This window comes from Vipera berus, assembly GCF_964194415.1.
Source record: "Vipera berus genome assembly, chromosome: 3".
In the NCBI taxonomy this organism is placed as follows: domain Eukaryota; kingdom Metazoa; phylum Chordata; class Lepidosauria; order Squamata; family Viperidae; genus Vipera; species Vipera berus.
In genome coordinates this window covers 148,277,268-148,299,705 of record NC_138204.1, presented here as the reverse complement: position 1 = coordinate 148,299,705, position 22,438 = coordinate 148,277,268, and the positions used below count along the sequence as shown (strand labels likewise).

Genomic DNA, 22,438 nt, shown 5'->3' with positions numbered 1-22,438 from the left:
TGTAGATAGAAGCACCATTGATTACAATGGATTTAATCATTTATGCAATTAGGAATAGAATTAGCTAAGTAGAAGCATTATGTGTGTGTGTGTGTATGTATATATGTATATACATATGTATATATGTATATATATGCTCTTTTTGTAAGCCTCTGTTGCAATATGTCACATTTATCACTGAGAAATACTAAATGTTATTAAAAAATGTCTCCAAGGGCCTAGTTTCTCCTAGGTATATAGTTCAAGGCAGGGACATATCCTATAATTACACATTGTAAAATAGATGTAAAACATAGGTGTGAAATTCACTACAATCGAAAATTACTTTCATATTTCTGATAAGACTGTTAGACAAAACATGAAATTTTTATATCTAGTGATATTAAATGGGTAAATTTCCTCTCTAGAAATCAAAAGATACAGTTTCTAGAACTATTTATTGTATTACTAGCAATGGCACAATAAATTATGCCAAATATTTTGATCAACTTTTATCATTCAGTTACGCCAATTCAGCTTTTCTTGAAGCAAAACCTATATATTCATCTATTATTCCTCTGCTACTACATGTATATTGAATAAGGTTATCATACTGAGAAAAGAAAATCAAGCAATGCTTTACCCTCTTCCCTCTACAACCCATTATTTATGCTACTCTTGAATGGATTTTTTATTCAAGAACTAGATAAAAAGGCTACAAAGAAATAAAGAATAACACATACTTAGCTATAGCCTCATTCCTAATGATTGTCAATACTGCAGACAGTATAATAACCCCATCCACTATGTACCGTACTTGGGTACCACCCAAGCAACGCTTTCAATTCACGTACCATTCAGGACTATGTGTGTAGTGTATTGCTTTTATTAACACCAGGAAAACTTCCAGAAATCCTAGCTGGTATGGCCCATGCTGGCTGAGAATTCAGGATGTTGTATTCTCCACATAAGGAATACATTAGATGGAGAAGGCAGTTAATCAGGCATATTTCTTGTGTAATTCCTCCACAAATATTTACAGCTACACTAGTAATAGGGAATTCCGCTGCTGTTTAGTGAAACAATCACTGGCCTAAATATGGACAATAGTAGAATTTCACTAGATTCACTACTTTGCCCCATATTAATTGGAATCAAAAAGAGACACTGAAGAGGGCATTTATTCAAAATCTTTTGGCTCCTGAATGTAAATCATGGCTGTTAATTATAATATTCATAGGCAGACAGTGAATGCAAAGTGGAAAATTTGCTTTCAAACTAGGCTAACTAAAAGTTAAATGTAAGTTTTTTAAAAAAAAATTCTTTAAAGAATTTAAAATTCTTTGCCAATGACCACATTTGTTCTCTCTATGCCACTGCATTTATTCATTCTATTTATCCTGACACCTTACAGAGAAACTATGATTGTATCCAGTATCACCTATAGTACTGAAGCTAGAAAAAAATGCAGTTCAGAAACATTTAATTCAGGCACTAGCAAGTACTTAAAAGGCTAATTCTCTATTTGAACAAATATCCTTGTTTCCTCCATCTTGGGGTCAATTCAGATATGTGGATGTTAACTTCTAGAATTCCCAGAAATTAACATGCCCACACGCATATAGGGCAACTAGCTTCTGGAAAGCTGAGGTTAGTTGAAAGAATGAACCATCTGGAAATAGCATACACCAATTGCCACATAGTATAACAATTATAAAGCTGACTCATAGAATGTTGATACTGTAGTAACAAAAATTGTAGGATGTACATGAATGACAAACTTGCCTTGTATATAGGTACTCCTCAACTTATGACAATTGAGCCCAAAATTTCCGTTGCTAAGCAACAGTTATTAAGTTTTGCCCCATTTTTCACAGTTCACAGATTCAGTTAAGTGAATCAGTGCAGTTATTAAGTTAGTAACATGGTTGTTAAGTGATCACATGACCCCAAGATATTGCAACCATAATAAATACATGCCAGTTGCCAAGCATCCTAATTTAGATCACGTGACCATGGGATGCTGCAATGGTCATAAGTGTGAAAAACAGCCATAAGTCACCATTTTTAGTGCTGTTGTAATTTCAAATGGGTCACTAAACAAATGGTGGTTAGTCAAGGACTATCTGTACATGTATTTAAATCCAAAATCAAAAACGTCACTAGCTAATATAGATAATTTCCACCAATATTTCCAATAATTCTGACAATGAAATCTCAAATTATTTAAGATGGTCAAAAAGTTCCTTTTCTATAATCTTAAGCCTAAACCATATGGAACCTGGACAAAATCAGTTTATATTAGCCTAAGATTGTCTGTTCAACATCCAGACCTAGATTCCCAGTACACTCACTCAACCTAAATGAACATACAGCTACAAAAGGAAGCCACTTTGAAATAGATGTATACCATAACCTGGAAACCATTCCCTGACTACAACTTAATACTGAATTTACACAATTATCCAACGTTTGAGTTTCTCTGTGATTTCAGATTTACAGGATACCTATTCTTAGCAATATTGATTGAATGTATTATAGAGCATAATTTTATCAGTGATTTATATTGTGCTAACTATGGTTCCCAATATTCATGTTTAGCTTAAAGCTTTATAGCAATTTTTAATCTTTTTAAACAATGTAATATATTCAGCTACTCATAATTAATAATATATTCAAAATATATTCTCTGTGATATTTTAATTTTTTTTGCTTATTCATTTCCATTTCACTGCATTATTTTTCTTGTTCATTTATTTTTCTATTTTTCTTTCAAGTGCCTCATCATATTAAAAAGCAAAAGAAATGCAGCTATACTACAGACTAAATGACCTCAGTATGTAATATAAAGCAGAATTCCCCAACTTTGGGGGGTTGGTGACCCAGAGCGGGGAGGGGGGGAAATGTTTTTTTTGGGGAAGGGGGTGAACGCATGTGCATGTGTGCACGCGAACACCCGTTGCTCATGCAAGTGGGGCCATAAGCGCTTACACGAGTGGGACCACAAGTGCCTGCAACACTCGCACATGGGGCCGCAAACGTCCATGACACTCCCGCGAGTGGGGCCATGAACGCCTACAACACTCATGGCGATGTTTACATGAATGGGGCCATGAACACTTGCATTGCTCACACGAGAGGGGCAGCAAATTCCTGTGACGCTCGCAACAATGCTCACGAGTGGGGCTGTGCGCATACCTGCACATCTGCCAGCCATTCCCATGGCCTGCTGGCCAATAGGCCACAGCCGAGTAATGGGCTGCAGCCCATAGGTTGGGGACTCCTGATATAAAGTATACTGAGTATAAAGTATACCAGTATAAAGGCTCTTGTAATGTTGTGTTTATGATTCTATATGATCAAATATCCTCGAAGTTTGAATATCTGGTAGATATTTACTGTTATGTTTCTCTTCCTGAATGAAAGACACTGTCTACTGCAGGCATGTCCAACCCGCAGGCCACATGTGACCCTGGACAGCTAGTAATGCATCCCACAAGATCATAAACTTTTTAACTTTGTTATGCAATTTATAAACATTATATTATAAATTTTATATGTGACTCAAGACAGTTTTTCACTCAATGTGGCTCATGCAAAGCAAATGGTTGGACAACCATACTCTACAGTGTTGACAGGCTTGGTACTGACTTCTGCAGTGACTTATTATTCTTGTGTATGTCTATCTGAACCCAGGTATCATTTTTGGAATCAGAATTTGGATTATATAATATGCTTTTGCCTCTCCAATTCATATTCCTGATCCAGAACAGTCTTGTACATTAGCATAAGATATTCATAAAGATGATCACTTTTATTAAGCAGTAAGATCTATTCAGTTTTTCTAAAGGACAACACTGGATTTAAGATATTCCTCCAAAGGTTAATTAAACTTATATGAAATTCTTACCCCTATGGGTGGTACATGTCTTCCTCAATCTCGGGTCCTCTAAGATAGCCCTGAGAGTTTGAGGGTTCTGCATACCGTGTTTCCCCAAAAATAAGACCCAGTCTTTTTTTTTCCTCCCAAAGAGGCACCAGGTCTTATTTTCAGGGGATATCTTTCTCACGGTCTCACCTGGTGGCGGCAGCCTCGCCCAGTCAGCCTACTTCTTCTGTGGCTGCTTTCTGCCGCTCACAAGTGTGTTGCCCCTGGCCTCCATTTCAAGCTAGGGCAGGGGTGTGTGTGTGGGGGGGGCAGAGATACCCCATGCCCTCTGCACCCGCTTACCATTGCAGCCAGGCCTCCAATGCCCAACACCTCCCATCTGGACATTAAATAGTCTAGTCCATATACTGTGCAGATGTTCCTGTACACAATGCCACCTACTTGGCTGTGTCCTTCAGTGTATGTAGTTCTTGCCTGCGTCTTATATTCTGCCACTTTGTGTTGGATTGTTTCTAAAGCTTCTGTGCACAATCTTGGGTCTTATCTAATGTGGTAGAACCTGGTTTTTAGTGCCTGTTCTTGTGCTGATAAGAGTTTCAGTGCTGTGTTTTAGTCCAGTCCTTTACAGCTACTGATAAGAGTTTCCAAAGTCAGCTATTTCTGTTATCTGTTAATGGTACATCCCATGCAAGGTCTAGTCTTGCCAAGGTATTTCCTCTGCTTGAACTTCCTCCCATTCTCTCAGTAGCTCATCTTTGGGTGGCATCTTACTGATGTATTCCTAGATACTACTGGTTTCATTCAGGACAGTGGCTTTGATACTCACCAAACCCTACCTGCCCCTTTTCTGGCTTTTGTACTTGGGGTAGAAATCTCCATACATTGTGAGGAGCTTTCAAGTCTTCACATCAGCAGGTTCCATGTCCTTCTTTGGCCAGCTCACTGTATTGCCAGGTATCTGATGATTAAGGATGTCTAGACTGATGGCATAGATCTTGTTCTTCCTACTGAGCTGGCTCTTCAGGACTTGTTATCCTTTGGCAGTATTTGAATGTTGCTGTTTTCCTTGCCACTTCATTGTGACTGTAGGAACCAAGATACCTTTAGCTGGTCTGTATGTCTGTTATGTGGCCTCCTGATAATTCCACACCCTCAGTCTTAAATATTTTCCCTCTCTTGATTACAATCAGTCTAGTTGTGTCCAGGCCTCCAGTTCTCCAATTCCAGCTCCAATGTTTTTTCCATAGATCAACATCACCCCTAAGTCTCATTTGCTCTTAGCATACAGATTGATGTCATCCATGTTGAGGTAGTATCTCAAGGGTAATTCCAGTCTTGAACTTGTATCTATCTTCAATCCTTGTAGTTCAAGCCTATGTAGAATAAGAGAGGAGACAGTGCATTACCTTGGTATATGCTACACTTGATGGCCACTTGTGCAAGCAGCCTTGAGTTGATTTCCGGTATTGTCTTCCACAGTTCCTTTGAATTCTTGAGGAAAGTATTCTGTTGGCTTTGTATCGTGTCAGGCATCCACAGATCCATATGTGGGGCATGGAGTTTTAGGCTTTCCTGTAGTCAATCCAGGCTGTGCTCAAATTGGCTATTTAGATCTATATTTATGAGCAACTGGAGTTTTGAACCTGTGTGCTCATGTACTGGCACATTCTATACTATAACTTGCATCAATAATGCCCAGTAGGACTTTCCATGTTGCAGGAAGGTAGGTTAATGACCAATAGTTGGACAGCACTGCATCCTTGTGGGGTCTTTTATGATCAGCACTGTCCTTTCCTCATGTTAGCCAGTCTAGGTGGGAGTCTGTTGCTAGCAGCTGGTTCACCTATATAAGCTGAACATTCATGCACTGCTATTACTTTCTTTAGCCAGTAATGAGAATCACATCTGGGCCAGGTGCTGTCCAGCTCTTCATGTTCTTGTCCCACTGTTGGATGTCTGCTACTGTGATGGTGACTGGTTCCTGTTCTGGGAAATTGCTGTAGTCTGCTCTTAGATCCTACAGCCATTTTGCACTGGTATTATGTATTTTTATTTTCTCCCGTATGTTCTTCCAGCACTATTCAGTTTCTGGTGTTGGTGGCTCTGCTTTAATGTTTTGTTGTACTACTGGGAGTACACCTTAAATAGTTCTTTCGAGAACAGGGCATTTTTTCTTCTTGGCCTCTGATTCTCTAGTGTATCGTCTTAGCCTGCTAGCCAGTGCATTGAGCTTTTGTTTAGTACCGTATTTTCCGGCGTATAAGACGACCCCCGACTTTTAAGAAGATTTTCAAGGTTTTTCGTCTTATACGCCGGAAAATACTTACATGCCAGTTACCAAGTGTCCGACACAAGCCCGATTCAGCCCCATTTGATGCAGATGGTGCAAAGCCTCCCTTTTGAAGCCCAAAGGGGCTTTTCCTTCCACCCACCCATTTGAGAGCACATTTGCAGACGGAGCAGCCGCGTGTCTGGAGCCAAGCCCCGCCCAGGAGGCAGTCAGCCAGCTGGGCTCGGAAGACACGCTGGAGAGGCGGGCTTGGGGCGGCCATGCCGAGGCCGGCTGGCGAGGGCCGCTGCGTGGTCTGCGGGCGAGAGGGGTGCCAGGCCCGCCGGAAGTCCCTGGAAGTTCCTGGAACGGGCTGGCAGACACAATCTTCCCCGGCCCGCTGGAAGTCCCCGGAAGTTCCCCAAACTTGGAACGGCCTGGCAGCGGGCGGGTGCTCCCTCCCCGATCCGCCGGGGAGCGTCTCCCAAAGCCGTCGCGAAGGGAGCGGGAAGGCAGCCAGGGGCGGTGGGCCCCGACACGCGGAAATAGCGACCCTCGGCCGGCTCCCCCGAGATCCCCCCCGACCCCGTCCACTGAAGCCCGCTCTCCACAAGGGCAGGTGCCACTACATTCTCAACCCCCCAAACCCGGCAGCGCTCCTTGATCCGCGGCCACGCCTCCTCCGAAATACCAATGCGTTTGGCTCGTCCCCTTCTCGAGGCGTTTTATATACGAAGCTCTTCCCGCCCGCCTCTAGCAGTGGCCAGTCCGTCGGCCTGGTCGCTGGTGAGCTGGCCCGCGGCTAGGGCCGGGGCCCAGGAACAGGTAGCCGGGTGCGGGTGGGGGGAAGGAAAGCCGGGCGTGGGCTTCTGCGGCTGGTTGCGAGGCCGGATGCGGGCGTCTGCCGGGAGAGATAGCGGGTAGCAGGGCGCGCTCTGCTTATGCTCAGATGCCGCTTGGGTGAGGGGGAGGGGTCTGGCGTTTGCAAGGGGGAAGGGAAGGGGCTTAGAGGCTCATGGGGATGGGAAGGGAGAGTCACAATGGAGGGGAGACTGGACTAAGGAGGCTTGAAGTTGCTTTGCAAGAACGGGGACGCTCGACTGATTTATGTTTTTTTTCCGGCGTATAAGACGACCCGGCGTATAAGACGACCCCCAACTTTTGAGAAGATTTTCAGGGGTTCAAAAGTCATCTTATACGCCGGAAAATACGGTAGTCCTTAAGGCTTCAGAAGAAGTCAGACCTTGCATTTTTTTCAGTAGCTGAGTTTTATCCTTAATCTCCACACACTTCTGTAGTTCCACCAGCTGACTAACCTCTGAGTTGAACTGATCTTGCCTCCAACAAACCTTCCCTCTCTTTTTCTCTCTTTCTCTCTGTGTACTGCTGTTTTTCTTGACTGCATAATCAAGCATCTCCAGAATTGCTGTAGTAGGTACCAGTTCATTCAGTTATGGTGGTAGTACGGATTGCCATGAAGGCTATATTGGCATATTCTAGCATGTTAACTGATGGTATTTCTCCAAAGAACCTTGGTAATCAGTCTCAAGGGTTGACTGTAGCTAGTTTATCCATGATCTTATGCCTCATATCAGCTGCTGTGCTCTGTAATGTGGGGGATGGCAGTAACATTCAGCTTTAGGTGTTGGCTGCACATCCAGTTGTTCTTCTGGGTCTCCAGGATATAATATGTAGTTGGTCTGACTTAAGCTATGGCAACAGCTTCCCCTTCACTATGCTGAAGCACTGAGTAACTAGCTGTTTATCAGTTGGCATGGATGTAGATCTTCTGTCCATTTCATATATTCCCCCCTCATTAGTTCTACTGTTGCAGTAGCATTCCATCAATTCCAGGTCTTTTGTCTCATCCATGTATGACTTGTTCCAGTAGCCCACTTATCGTCTGATTTTTCTATTTCCCCAATATCTGGCAAAGACCTTGTTAATCCGGGTCATGTCTGAGGTGGCATGAATCCCTTGTGTCACTCTCATATACAAGGTAAACAGGTGAAGCATCAGGAGGTCTTTGCCAAAGGAACCCTACTTGTAATGTAAGTACCAGCAGGGATTCAAACTCGGGTCTCCCACAACAAAGTGTGGCACTCTAGCCACTAAGCCATCCAGCTACTATCTATAGTATCTCTTTTTCTGTTTCTATCTACACACACACACACAGCACATATTCATAGATACATTACATATCCATACATACTGTGTTTCCCCGAAAATAAGATCTAACCTGAAAATAAACCCGTTTGATTTTTACACGTGCACCTAATATAAGCCCTACCCCCAAAATAAGCCCTAATTAACAGCCTGAGCAGCTGGCCACCCACCCACTCCGTCTGGTTGTTGGAGGTGCCACCACTATGAAGTGAGCCGAGGTAGATGGGGGGAGGGGGAGGAGCTGCCCCACATGCCCCACACCCGCTAACCTCAGGGCACCTGTGGCCAGGCCTCCCACACCCTGACACCTGCCTCACTTGTGGCAGCAGCACGAACAGCCCCGTCCAGCAGGAGCCCATGTGGCTGCTGTCAGCCCACTTCTGGCCACTCGCCACCGCTTGTGCAGTTTGCCCCTGGCCTCTGCTTCACCAGCAGAGGCCTTCAGGAAAGGCCTCTGCAGCCGAGAAAAGAGCCCTGGTTGATGCGTGTATCACCCCTCCAGCCTCCGTTTTGCTGGCAGAGGCCTTCAGGAAAGAGGCCCTTTAAAGGCCTCTGCTGGTGAAATGGAGGCCAGGGGGGTGACACACATGTCAACATGGGGCTCCATTCTCAGCTGCAGAGGCCTTTCTTGAAGGCCTCTGCCAGTGAAACGGAGGCCAGGGGGCGACGTGCGCAAGTGGCCACAAAAGAAGTGGGGTGGTGGCAGCCACGTGGGCTCCTGCTGGATGAGGCTGTTGGTGTGGCCGCAGTGTGGTGAGACTGTGGAGAGAATAAGACATCCCCTGAAAATAAGACCTAATGCCTCTTTTGGAGGCAAAAAAATAAATAAATAAGACTGGGTCTTATTTGGGGGAAACACAGTATATATTTACACACATATACATCAATAGAAGTAGGAAGAAACAAGAAACTGTAAAGACAGAATGAATGGAAAGGCTAGCCAGAAACAGGAAAGGAAAAGCATGTGAATGAAATAGGAAGGTGATGAAGGAAATGGTGTTGAACAAAGGAAGAAAGAAAAGAGACAACCAATGGCCAATGCATTCTAGTAAATTCCATCAAATTGTATGACTTTTACTCACAGGTATATGCTTCAAAAGTGTTCACAAGTGGAGTTTGATTCCTACTAACTACATAAGCACACCCATAAAGCTTCCTTGAGACCAGTACATTCACTACTGCCAACTCCCCAGGAATTTTCTAATTGTCTTCTATCCAAATACGAAACAGGCTTATCTAATGTAGACAAAGTTGACTAGGATGCTCACTTCAATCATTATGAAATGTGCAATAGTTTAATTCAAGGGAGAGTAAAATGAAAGCAAGCTAACTCCACCTGCCTTTTACTAAAGAAGTCAGAATCACTGCTTCTTCCTCACTGTGAGTGAGGACTCTGAAGGGAAAAAAATGAATGTGTAGAGGCAACTTTCAGGCTCTAGGCGTCATGCATTTTTTACAGACACTTAAACTGTGCCTCTCGTATTTCTTTTCATGTAAATATTTGACGAGCTATCAAGAAAAAAGATGAAGAACATACTAAATAGAACCATATAATGGTAATACATCCATAGTATGAACTGTAATTACTTCAAAAAAATTACAACAATAAAGATTAGCCTCATTAAATATGGGATATTTCTATGTTTGGGCTCTCATTAACAAGGATATACACATGGCATTTCAAAAATAAGTATAAACTTGTAGGAACATTACATGTAATTTCTGAAGATGACATTTATGTTTACAAATAGTTATTCTTTATGTCTTTCAGATTTAATCTGAGCATACCCAGTAAAAATTACATAACCAAGGAAATAAATCTTCTACATTTTAGTGTACTGTTCAATAAATCCAGTATCTATGACCTGCGTTTTACCAGCTTTCAACTGAGAAGATTGCTACAAAAGTAATGTTGGAGTAAGGAGGGGCGATTAAACAAAAAATGAGAAATAATACACTCTTTCCAGTAAATTAAGTAATTTTACATTTGGGCAAAGTAGTAACAATTGAAATCAGTATTCTTATATAACCTGAAATATTAACACAAAATAACCTTGGCTAGCAATTAAGGATCTAAGAGGGGGAGCTATTTAATCTTTACTTCAGTTATTAGCATATAATGTTACTCTTATGTTGCCATAGCTAGTTTTAGAGCAACTGCTTTATATAAACATCTATGTTTTGTCTTTTCATTAAAATACTATAAATTCCATGAAGCAGCTACCATTTCCTTAAAAAATGGTAGGTGATTCATGGAATGTATGTTACTAATAGATCTGTAAATTGAACTGAGTACTGAGAATTTCATCTGATCCTAACAGTTCACTATCATGATTATTGCTGCTATAAGCACATAAAAGTCTAAACTGCATTATGTTCCATAAGAATGGATAGATAAGAGTGGGCGCGTTGTGAAGTTTATCATTTAAGCAATGTCATCTTGTGGGACCCAGGATACGTGCCTTCTCTGTTATGGTGCCTGCCCTCTGAAACAATATTTCCTCAGATATGCAGATTGCTTCCATCACGATGCTGTCCAGAATTTATTAAAGACCTGGCTATTTTCCCAGGCTCTGGATTAAACCAAAATGTGAGCTATCGGATGGGTTATTGGTTATATGTTTTTTTCTGGACCCATATATCATTCTTTAGTGTGTTTTGTATATTTTTTTAATTATAAGCTGCCTGTGGTCATTGGAAGCTGGGGGGCAATATATTGTCTGAAATAAATCTTCCTCACATATTTTCTTCAGCTTGATAAAATATCTATTTCATTATGGGCACAGGAAGTCAGGGCTCCATCTTCCACATTCAATTTTGTCCTGCTGAGGACCCTAAAAAGAGTTGAAAGTCACCCTAGAGAGGCAACAGAGGGGACCCTTGTTGATCACGGAGGGGACCCTTGTTGATCCAGTCAGGCCACATTCATGTGGCCAGTCAGAAGCTGCTGACAACCAAAGAAAATAAGCACTAATGAGCAACCTTTGAGCAACATGGATGGAACTGGGTGAGACTTTATCCTCTATTTATGACTGAAAAAAACAACCAAAGCAAAGAATTCCCCCCCCCGCCCCCACCCGATGAGAGAGGGAAGGGGAATTTCTGCCCCATTCCCTCAGGAAAAGAAAAGTGGCAAATTAATTGCTTGGGGGAAAAACAGAGAAAAGTACAAGTTTAATTTGGAATCAATACAGATATATAGCTTTGAAATTTCGGGACTAAAAGTGCTTTTGAGACTTTTTTAGAAAAAAGACTTGAAAAGCTTGCAAATGTAAGTTGGGATTTAAAAAGCTGGAAGACGGCGTCAATGACATCTAGTGGTGAACCACGGCACTACAATCTATTATGCTTAAAGGAAACTTGGCTTGAAGCCCAGATTCAGATAAGACTTTTGTTGTCCTTGGAAACTTTCACTTTTGAAGACTGAAGCTGAGAAAAGGGGGGGGGACCCCTCTTGGGCTGCTTATCTTTCTGGCAGAGACAATAAACTATTTTGAAACTGGCCTGCCTGGATTACAAATACAAATACTAACTGACTTTTAGAGCTGTGTCATGAGTTATTTCCCTGTAGAAGAAACATGCATTACTGACTGAGATGATGGAATACTTTGGATTACAAACCTTTGATTGATGAACAAGTTTTAATTACTTTTTTCTCTCTGTACAAAAAGGAATATGTTTTTCATTGGACAGAAAAACTTGAATTTTTCCTTATATTTGTTTAGGGGAGACTTAAGGACGGCTGGCTTGATAATTTGGAGTTCAAATGACAATTAACTGAAACTTTTTAAATCCTTAAATAGATTGGAATATAAAGACCACATAGAAAAACAAAATGGATGTTTGACTTCCGGGTGGCTCTTCAGCGGCGCGGACAGTTGGGATCTACCGCCAGCCCCCCGATCTTGTTAAAGCCGCAGAGCAGCGACGATCAGCTGTTCTGTGGCTTGAAAACCCTTCCCCTCGGGCGAAGAGGGGAAGGGGAGCATTCTGGGTAGAGGTAGAGCTCCCCTAGAGCCCTAGAATATTTATTCTGGGGCTTGAAGGGTGAGAGCTCCCCCGAAGCCCGGAGATACTCCAGATTGGAGGACCTCTCTGCTTTTAAGCAGAGCAAGACGCTGAATCCACTCCTTCTGGATTTGATTATCTTGAGCAACTGATGCAGGCAGAGCGGATGTGGGAGCTGTATAATTAGCAAGTATAAGACTTTAACTCTGGAATCTCAACTTTCTTTCTGTTTTAACGATCGTCTTAAAAGGAAGGGGAAGATGGCGCCTGAGTGATTCTTTGTAACAAGAATTGAAAGTGCTTGGCTGGTGAGAGACGAAAGTTAATTGGGTGTTAAAATGGCTTCTAAACCACCCAGAGTTTCTACTTCGAGAAGTGCGGGCGCATCACCAATTCAGCAACAGTCTGTATTACAGACTTTGATGCCACCCCCCGCAGCACCTACACCTGCATTGACATTAAAAGATTTACTAGATGCTTTACAAGATGCTTTAAAAAGTCAATCTGAGCAAATATCTAAGCAAATGGCAGAGCTTATTGATGAGAAAAATAAGGAAATACGAGAGGACATTTTATTGGCATTTCAGGGGCTGGCAGCTTGTATTGAGCATCTGGATGAACGTGTGGAAGAAGTAAATCAAAATAATTTGAGATTGGAGGCTAAAATGTCTGAAACAGAGAATAAAATGGATAAGATTGATGATGATGTGGTAATGATACAATACAGAGACATGGAGTTTGCCCTGAGGATAAGAGGTTTGAAAGAGGATTCAAGGGAAAATTTGAAGGAGATTTTAGCAGAAGCTCTGGAACCGATTTTGGGGTGTCAAGCTGAAGATATTATGGTGGATATAGATAAAATATTTCGTGTCAACTCCTGGATTACCAGGCAAAGAAAATTACCAAAAGATGTGGTAGTTTATTTCACAAAGAGATCAATTAGAAATGTGATTGTTCAAGCTTTTTACAATAACAGATTTAAAGTGGCTGGTCAAGAGGTTTTGATTCTGAAAGAAATTCCTCCAAGAATTTTAAGGAAAAGGAAAGAGTTTGTTTTTTGGCAGATGAATTAAAGAAGAGGCAGCTCCAGTTTAGATGGGAGATACCAAATGGATTGGTGGTGAACTACGTAGGTACAAGATATCGTCTTAATACAGTTTTGAAGGCACGAGATTTTTATTGCAATGTACTGAAAGCAGGTTCTCCACCATCCCCGGAATTTAAAAGAAGGAAGGAAGAAGGAGCGAGACAGGCACAAATGGAAAATATACAGGGAGATGCAGAAATTATTTCATTGACTGCAAAAGAAGCTCAGCAAACTTTGGAAACTGCGCAGCCCCAGGGATTGTTAGAAGAATCTAAGACTCAAAGAGTGACATGGGCTGCAGCTAGACGAAAGCAACAAGAACAAGAACAACAGAAATCTATAACTACAACTCAAGAATTTACTTATAGTGAAGCAGTGGGAGGTGCGCGATCAAAGAGGCAGGTGCGTGAGGATCTGCAAGTCGCGCTCCGAAAGCTTCATGTCGCAAAAGATGGCGACAAAGTTTCTAACTTGGAATGTTACGATAGAATTTTAAGTGGTTTTTTTAGTCAGTTAGCTTATTTTAGCTTAAGTTTGTAAAAGTTAATACCCTGTATTCAGCTCTGGGAAGTCAGGGGGGGAGGGGGAGGGAGGGAGTTTATGTTTTTAAAATGTATTTTAAAACTTTTTAATAAAAAAATGGATGTTCCACACTTAGCCTTAAATGGTAAAAAACCATCCCTAACACTTGTCTTCAAAGCCCCCGGCTTGACATACCAACAAGAAAATGTTGATGAATCTCAGAAAGAAATTCTTTCTATGTTGAAATCAATACAAGAGACAATTGCCTTAGGTCATGATGAGACTAAAAATAATGCAAAGGAGATAAAAGAACAATTTTCTAATCTAAACCTGCAAATTCAGAAAATGACTACAAAGAAGGAACTAGTAACCCAGAAAATAGAAGGAAAATTAGAGGAAGCAGATCCAAAGATGGAGGACCTAAAAGAAGGAAGCAAGACAGACTCAGACAAATGAAGAATTAGAAGACGTAGCGATAATATTGGAAATGGGAAAGATATCTTACTTGTCAAGATCTCAGAACACATTTGAGGATAAGGAAGAAGAGCTGATCGTACAGTGGAAAATTGGACAAGGAGGGAGGCTGTTTAATGAATATAAATGGGCTGAGTGTTCTTCCAAAAATACTTTAATCAAATTGTCATTCTTATTCCAAACAATATACACAAAAATAGAGGAAGAACTACTTGATGACTCAAATGCATTGACTTAGAAAGTTAGTTGGCAAAGGAAGAAAGCTAGAGTAAGACTGAAGAAAATAGAGATTTTGACCCATTAGATGGGATATTATATTATTAAATAGATGTCTGAACATGGCTAAGAGAATAGATAATTGTTAGAAATAAAAGTATTATTATAACTAAAAGGATAGGATCTGCAACTAGAATACTATATTTTGGTATGAGAAGGGAAATATGAAAATCCTAAGAGGGTCTGAATAAGGGAAGTTTTTGATTACCCAAATATAACTTATTATGTGAAAACTATAAGCAATAGAGACACTTTGAACACTGATGGGAAATCAAAATTTTTAAAAAGTGGGAAAAACAGGATATTGAGTGAACAAATGGATTTTAAGCACAAATGCAATTGAGATGTTTTAGTTAGAAAAGATATTTTAAACTGACACTTGATATTATGTATAATATTAGAAAAATGTGATAAATATGTTGATATTCAATTGTATATGTGTTAACAGCAATAAGAATTGTATTTGCATAGTGTGGAAAAATATATACCACTGGAAGAAGAGAGGAAGTACTATGGGATAGTATTGGATCTAGTTTGAGGAAGTTAGTATGTACCACTGAATTACTAATGGACCCAGACACAATGTTCGTTAAGTACTTATGATTGCAAAACTAGAAAATTAATAAAATATTTATAAAAAAATATCTATTTGTTCATGCAAATATTATCCAACTACTACACACCTCTAGTATGATTAACCTTGATTTGGTGAAACTGTGCTATAAAGTAACATGAAGGCCTTAATATTTCATCTCACTTTCTTAAAACAAATTCATATTCAACTGGTGAATTTAAGAGAAATTATATATCCCATTCCACAAAGGTCAAATGTTCAAAGAATATACATAGCTCCTTCCAGAATCAACTGGCTTTTTTACTGCTAAAGTTATGCTTCTCATGAAATGTGATCATCTCTAATCAACAATATAATTAAGCTGTATTAGTAATACAAAAATATACAGAACACTATGAAGTTCTTCCCAAATGCAAATGTTACACTTTTTTTAAAAAAGCTATTTAAATACTTTAAAATTAGAATTTCCCCATTTAAGATAAGTGTAGTCAATGCAGTTATTAAATACCTTAAGTAAGTTGTTCTCCCATTTGCTTGAGTAGACCAATGTGTCAGATTTGAAGGTGGTGCTTATTGCTTGAGTAAAAGATGATTTTTCAACTTTCTGTTTTGAATTCAAGAGGGAAAGTGCAACTTTTGTTGGCAAACCAAGTGGATTGGGATTATTGGGGCTGACAGACCAGGAAGAATAAGCTGAAGACTGTTGGTCATGTTGTAATATATGTACTGGTTTCCTTTTTAACAGGTAACACCATGTAAAGTTTGTTGCTGTCTTTAGGCTTGGAAAAGATAATCTCTGTGTATCACCTGTATTTACAGCAGAAAAATTAGTTCCAGAATTTGCTTGGCTGTGGATATCGGAGGTTTTGTTTTCATTAAATCCTGGGGATATCCGAGGCCTTCCAACTGCAAAGTTTGTGGTTCCAGAAGTTGGTAGGCTATCTTGTTCTAAGGAGTCTTTTACAAATGAATAACCTTTAGACTGGGCAGATTCAGGTAAACCAGACAACAAGACATCTGGTGAATTATTGACTCCACCGCTTTCATCATCCGGATCCAATGGGAAACTTTCCTCGGTGGTACAGCTCTGTCGTACTAAAAGTGGCTTCTTTTGCTTATTAAGTTCATTTGGTTTAATGTTCAATGGATGCAATGATACAGCACCTGTGATAGAAACAGCCCCACTTTCATCTTTAACACGTTTCTGATGCTTTTCCATGGCAATGTCTAAACTATTGGCTGGGGAAAGCATGCGTTTACTTGAAGCTGTGGCTTCCTGTTGAGGGAAAAGTCCACCAACTGGCACTTTCTGAATCAGATTTAAAGATCCTAATGAAACTGGCATCTTGCCTTCTGTCTCATAAACCAAGTTTTCAAACAAAGATATTGGCTGGGAACACGGCAAACACCTCAGATGATTTTTGTGGGATTTTGGCATTGAAGCTTGATCTTTTGCTACTGTCACTGATGCAGTATTTAGTATGCAAAGAGGCTGGCTTACTTGATCCTGGGTAACTAGAATCTGAGGAATGGGTGCAACAGAAGCTAAGCCATAAGATGGAACATTACTGTGAATGCGTACAGGAACAACAAAAGGTACTGCCTGATAGACTGAGCTGCTGTTATTATTAGGAACAGTTTGTTGCAACGGCTGGGCTACATATGGCTTGGACATGTTATTATTTAATTTACTAAATATTTCTAACGAAGGCCCAGCTTGATCCATGCCAGCTATTCCTGGAAGACCTGAAGGATATTGCTGTTCTACTTGCAAGGTTTTAATCTGAAGTTGATATTTAGGTGCAAAACAATCCTCTTGCTTACAGTGCTGGCTAGCATTTTTCTGAGTTCTTAATGTTGTTCCTTTAAGAGACGCTTGGGAATTATGACTCAGTGAGGACTGCTGATCATGGTGATTTAGACTCGATCCTGTAGATTGTTCAGTGGAAGGAAAGTTAAGAAAGTTGTTGCTCTTTACTGATTCCTGCAAAGTCTTGCTATAATTTTGTGGGTGCCGAGAGCCTGAAGAAATGTCCTCCAAAGGTGTCTCAGAACTTTGCAACCTTTGAAAAGACTCTGTTGAAGTATCTGCTTGAAGAGCTGTTTGCAAAGAAGCATGTGATACAATGTCGGGCAGATTCTTTTCTGGAGCAATATTTAAAGAGATCTGTCTTACAAGAGGTCCCCTCCTCCTTTCTAAAAGAGGCACATGTCCAGTGCCACCACTACTGATAGTCAATTTGGAAGAGGATATCTCTTTAAGTGAGGCAGGTTTTGATGCAGTCACACTTCCGTAATCAAAGCTCTTGCTCCTAGAGTCAAATACTTCCATGGAAGGCTGGGCACAATTAATTTGTTCGGAAGCAGCACGTCGCATTTCTCTGTAATGAGGACTAGGCACACTGAGTGTATTTGAACAGGGAGGAATTACAATGAAATCCAATGATTTATTAACAGGGTCTGCTTTGGAAATATTCTCATTCTTAGCAAGTTCATCTTTATCAAAAGATGCCGAGAAGCTAGACGCACGTGATAAACTACTTTCTCGACTTAAACTTCTAGAAAGTGTAGATTCAAAGCTGGAATCAGCAGATGAATGTTCAATTTCAGCCAAACGAATTCTTTTCTTTTTTGGGGGAAGTTTTTCGGTGGGTAGCTTTGATAGTGTTTCACTTCGCTGAGGCCAGTTGAATTTTTCAGTCTTCTCGAGATCACTGCACTGGCATTCCTGGTCTCTATCTGGTTCTTCTGTAACCAGTATTTCAGGAACTTGTATGTTATGTTGGCGAACAAGTCTTAGTGGCTGTACTGTTGCATTCCTTTCATTAGGAGAAACTCTACATTCATGATGAATTTGATGTCTTATTGCTTCAGCCGCCTGAAGACTTTGGGAAGCACTTAAGAGTGGATGCTTCTCTTCTTTAATTGCGTGATTCAAGGAATGGAACTTCTCAGGCTTATTAGCTGGGAAAGAAATAGGTGATATTCTTTCGAAAGAATCTGCTTTTTCAAATGAACTAGGTCGGCTTAGGGAATTAGTGTGCTGAATCACAGAAATTCCAGCTCCTTGCCTTTTCAGTTCCTTTTTTTCATGCACAATTGGAACACTGTGATTCTTCCTATGCAGCAACATTTTTGGCTCAGTGGCTTGCTCAGGGATTTGAGTCTCTGTCTCATCCTGTGCCAGTTTCTGAACTGAAGTGTTGTACGAATCTAGGAGAGCAGCTTGTTTAAAGGCAGCCTCTCCTAGTTTATGTTGGGAATCTACTTCTGCAATATTCTTCGACAGGCTATTAGTATCATTTGTGGATGCTTCATCATCCTCATCTCCAACACTTTTCATTTTCCTCCTTTTTCTTATCTGAGATGTCTGCTCCCATACACCGGTTGACGTCGCTACTCGGTAGTGAAGGATTTGTGGCTGTGTACTGTTCACAATAGTTTTATGTTCAGAATCTCGAATAGCTGCCTTGGTTTTTGGTCCATGCAACTCTGAACAATAAAACTTTTTATGGTTCTCAAAATTCTCCAGTTTTCTATATCTATTTCTGCAAGTCTCACACTCAAACATTATCCCTCGGCCTTGATGTGATTTTTTGATTTTATCCAAATTTGAGCCTTGTACAAATGACTTGCTTCTTGCCATTAAGAATTCATTTGATACACTGCATCCATAACTGTCATCTACAGATCGTGCCGGTCCAAGTGTGTGCCCTTCACTGGATGATGAATCTTCTATTGCTGTTTGACGTACAAGTGTGCGAGTGTGTCCAGTCTGGAGCTGTGGAGTAGAAGGTCCTGGCACAAAGACATCATCATACAAAGAGGCAATTTTATCATCAAAAGACTGACTTCCACGCAGTGGATGTGGAGGAGGTATTACATTGGTAGGTATAGCTGAGTAACTGGTAGTAGGCATAGAATTACTTCTGGTTATGGGCAAACAATCAAGGGTTGGTACAGACAAGAGAAAAACTTGCTTTGACTTTTCAGTTGGTGTAAAAGGAGACTTTGGTATATCAGAACTTGAGCTAGTTCTTCTCCCCATTGGTTTTAAGTCAAACTGGAAGGAATCTTTAAAAATATAGGATTTGGGAGAATCAATGCTGCCCCTTCTAGAAAGGGATGTTCTACGTGGTTTCACACTGTCCAATTGCTTGTCATCCACTACTGCCTCATTATCAGATATTAATTTTGAAATGCGTTCTTCAAGGGTTTTTGTGGCCAAAGGTGGTTTCATTTGACCAGATGAAAGAAAAGACTTGTCAGCACAAGTAGTCTGTGCAACAGTTACCACTGTGGTGCTCATTCGTGGCACACAAATTTTATTTAAGTCTTTTTCAGTTGTGGGGGGTCCCTTCAGAAATGGAGCTGGTGGACTCATGGTCTGGTCTGCACTTTCTGAACGTGAGAAATAGCCTGAATCAGTGCTACCTAAGCTTCTAGGACTCAGGAGACATTTTCCTTGTTCTTGAGAACAATCTGTTGCCTGCTGTCTTTGTAACTGTGCATGTATTGTTGCCCCTATAGGGGTCCCGGGCTGTTCCTCAGAAATATCTATTTGCTTTTTCTGATGTTTGTTTGTATCAAAATCTTTTATCAAGTCACTGTAAGTTGTATCTGATTTCACATTTGTGACTGTAGAGCTGGGGACTGTTACTTTGGGACAATCGTGTTGTAAAGGAGACATATTTATGGGGTAAACAATTACCTTAGGTAAAGCTGTTCTTGCTTGAAGAGTTGACTCCTGAAATGAGGAATTGCCTACCGTATATTCTGAGTTGCTTAATGAAATGGGATTACCTTTGCGTAAGCATTTAGAATTAGAAGGGATCTTCACTACATGAGTTGGTTCCAGTTCTAATGATCCTTGATCATCTTGCCTCTCATCAGCCGTGCCTTCATCATCACTGTCACCACTTTCTTCTACATCTGAATGAATGCTAAGTGCTTTATCTGATTCATGGGAGAGAAACAGCCCAGAAGAGTCTGGCTGGAGGATACGTCCAACTTTGATAGCATGGGCGTGGGATTTCTTGTGCTTGTACAAATTGCTTTTAGTTTTAAAAGAAAATCCACAGGTCTCACAAGGATACGGTCGTTCTCCTGTGTGGGAGCGAATGTGCTTTAAGAGAACACTAGGCTTAGCACAGGCCCTGTTGCAATATTCACAGACATATTTTCCCATTTTTTTAGGCTTCTGGACTTTAAGAAGGTTACATATTTGTTCTGCGCCATGGCTGACAACTGAGGCTATCTGGGCTGAATTGTACAAGGGAGCTATAGGTATCTGGGCAGTAGAGCTGGGTAGCAGAGCTTGATTAATTGACAAAGGAGAAGACGACTTTGCTACTAGATGGTTTTGACAAAAAGCCTGAGAAACAGAAGACTGGGAGGTTACTGAAGTAGTTACTGCTGTGCTGTATATATGTTGGAGTTTTAGATTTTCCTGATTCTGTTGATGTACCGCCGAACTAGTGAAATGTGGGCTTGCAGCTACTTGTTGATTGTGTTGTCCAGCTTTTGCAAGAACTTGTTCTTTTGAGTGAGCAGCTGAGTGCATCTGTGCTTGTGAAGTCTTCCCTGATGGTGTTACATGCACAGTCTGTGAAGTGCAAGGATAAAACGGAGACGCGGCTACATTTTTTTGCTGTAATGAAGCATCATGACTGGCACTCAGTGTATTGGATGCAAGAGAGGAAGAGGTGTTGACAGTTCTGTGCGGTCTCAGTTTATCAATCTCCTTTCCACTAGAAGGGCACTCGTGTGCTAAAGTGTTCAGTTCAGGCTCCATAGCTTTCAGTAAGACATCAAATGCAGTATTTGTACAGGAGGACAAGTTATTACAATCAACAAAACTAATACATTCATTGTTATCTATCTCTGATAAACTTGAACAGCTAGCGGGACTTTTTTTCGCTGGTAAATTTGGCTGAGTTGAGCTGTATTTTTCTACTGACCATTTATTTAAGTCCAAGGACTGAGGTAACAGAGATGGTTTTGTGTGTGGTATGGTCTCAGCTGTAGATATTTTAACAGCTACCTCGCTATTAAATGTCCCCACATTTTGTTTATTTTGTTTCCCATTTTGTGAAGCCAAACTACGAGGTTCTTTTAATAGCTCTGAAGTATTAGGAAGAATTTTAGAAGATGATGAACGGTCTTCTAGTTTTTCTTTAGATTTTGCCTGAGCTGGAGTTCTCAAAGGTGATTTGGGTATTTTTGTCTGATGATTCTCAGCTACAATCTTTTTACGCTTCACACCTTTAACTGTGTCTGTGCTGCCTCTTGTAATAGCCTTGGAGATGTCTGCCCAAATACAAAGAAATAAAATCACGTCACCAAATGAACAGTTTAATTTACAAAGCAGTTTCAACTCACACAATGCTGAATTCCTTTTAATCCATGCTTTTTAGAATTGGCAACTATTAAGATACTAATTTAAAAAAACTCATAGTAACTCGCCCAGGTTTACCTGAACTGTACATGCTTCAGCAGAATGAGTCCAACAGAAAACTTCAGGAATCGGGACAATCCCAGAGTCTTCCCTTTCTTATAATCTCTTTGACTTCTACAAAGTATTACTTAAACTTTTTATATATTATATTAAACAAAGACAAGAAATGTATCAATACCTGTTATTCCATTTCCATCATTTACTACTCCGTTGCAAACCACTTGCATAACTGATTAAACAAGCAAATAAATTAAAAAATAGTGTAAGTGTTTATGCACTCTTAAGTATGGTCCATTATAGCTTTATGAACAGATTAATAATGCTACCTGTCTGGATACTGGATTTAATATTAATATGATTAAAATGAAGTTTGACTCAACTATATTCCATAATATGTTCTGTATTTATTTATATAACTTTGTGTGTCTCAAATGCAAAACAATAAAAACAGCATAAATACAACAAGATAAGATAAGGCTCGCAATTTGGGTGTCCTCTTAGATTCACAGCTCTCCTTAGAAGATCATATAGGAGCTGTGACTAGAGGGGCCTTCGCCCAGGTTCGTCTGGTGCGCCAGCTGCGAACCTATCTGGACCTGGATGCCTTGTGTACAGTCACCCATGCACTTGTGACCTCTCGTCTTGACTACTGCAACGCTCTTTACATGGGGCTGCCCTTGAGAACCACTCGGAAGCTTCAGCTGGTGCAGAGTGCAGCTGCACAAGTGCTTTTGGGG

The 22,438-nt window shown here is 40.6% G+C and overlaps 1 protein-coding gene across 1 annotated transcript in view; it reads right to left on the bottom strand.

Annotated features, from left to right (window-relative positions):
- Window positions 1–22,438, bottom strand: part of HIVEP1 (HIVEP zinc finger 1) — a 91,876-nt gene that overhangs the window by 23,685 nt on the left and 45,753 nt on the right. The window contains exon 5 of the mRNA XM_081324400.1: window positions 15,753–21,553. Within this exon, the coding sequence (XP_081180526.1) occupies window positions 15,753–21,553 (5,801 nt within the window). The remainder of the gene's footprint in view (window positions 1–15,752; window positions 21,554–22,438) is intronic.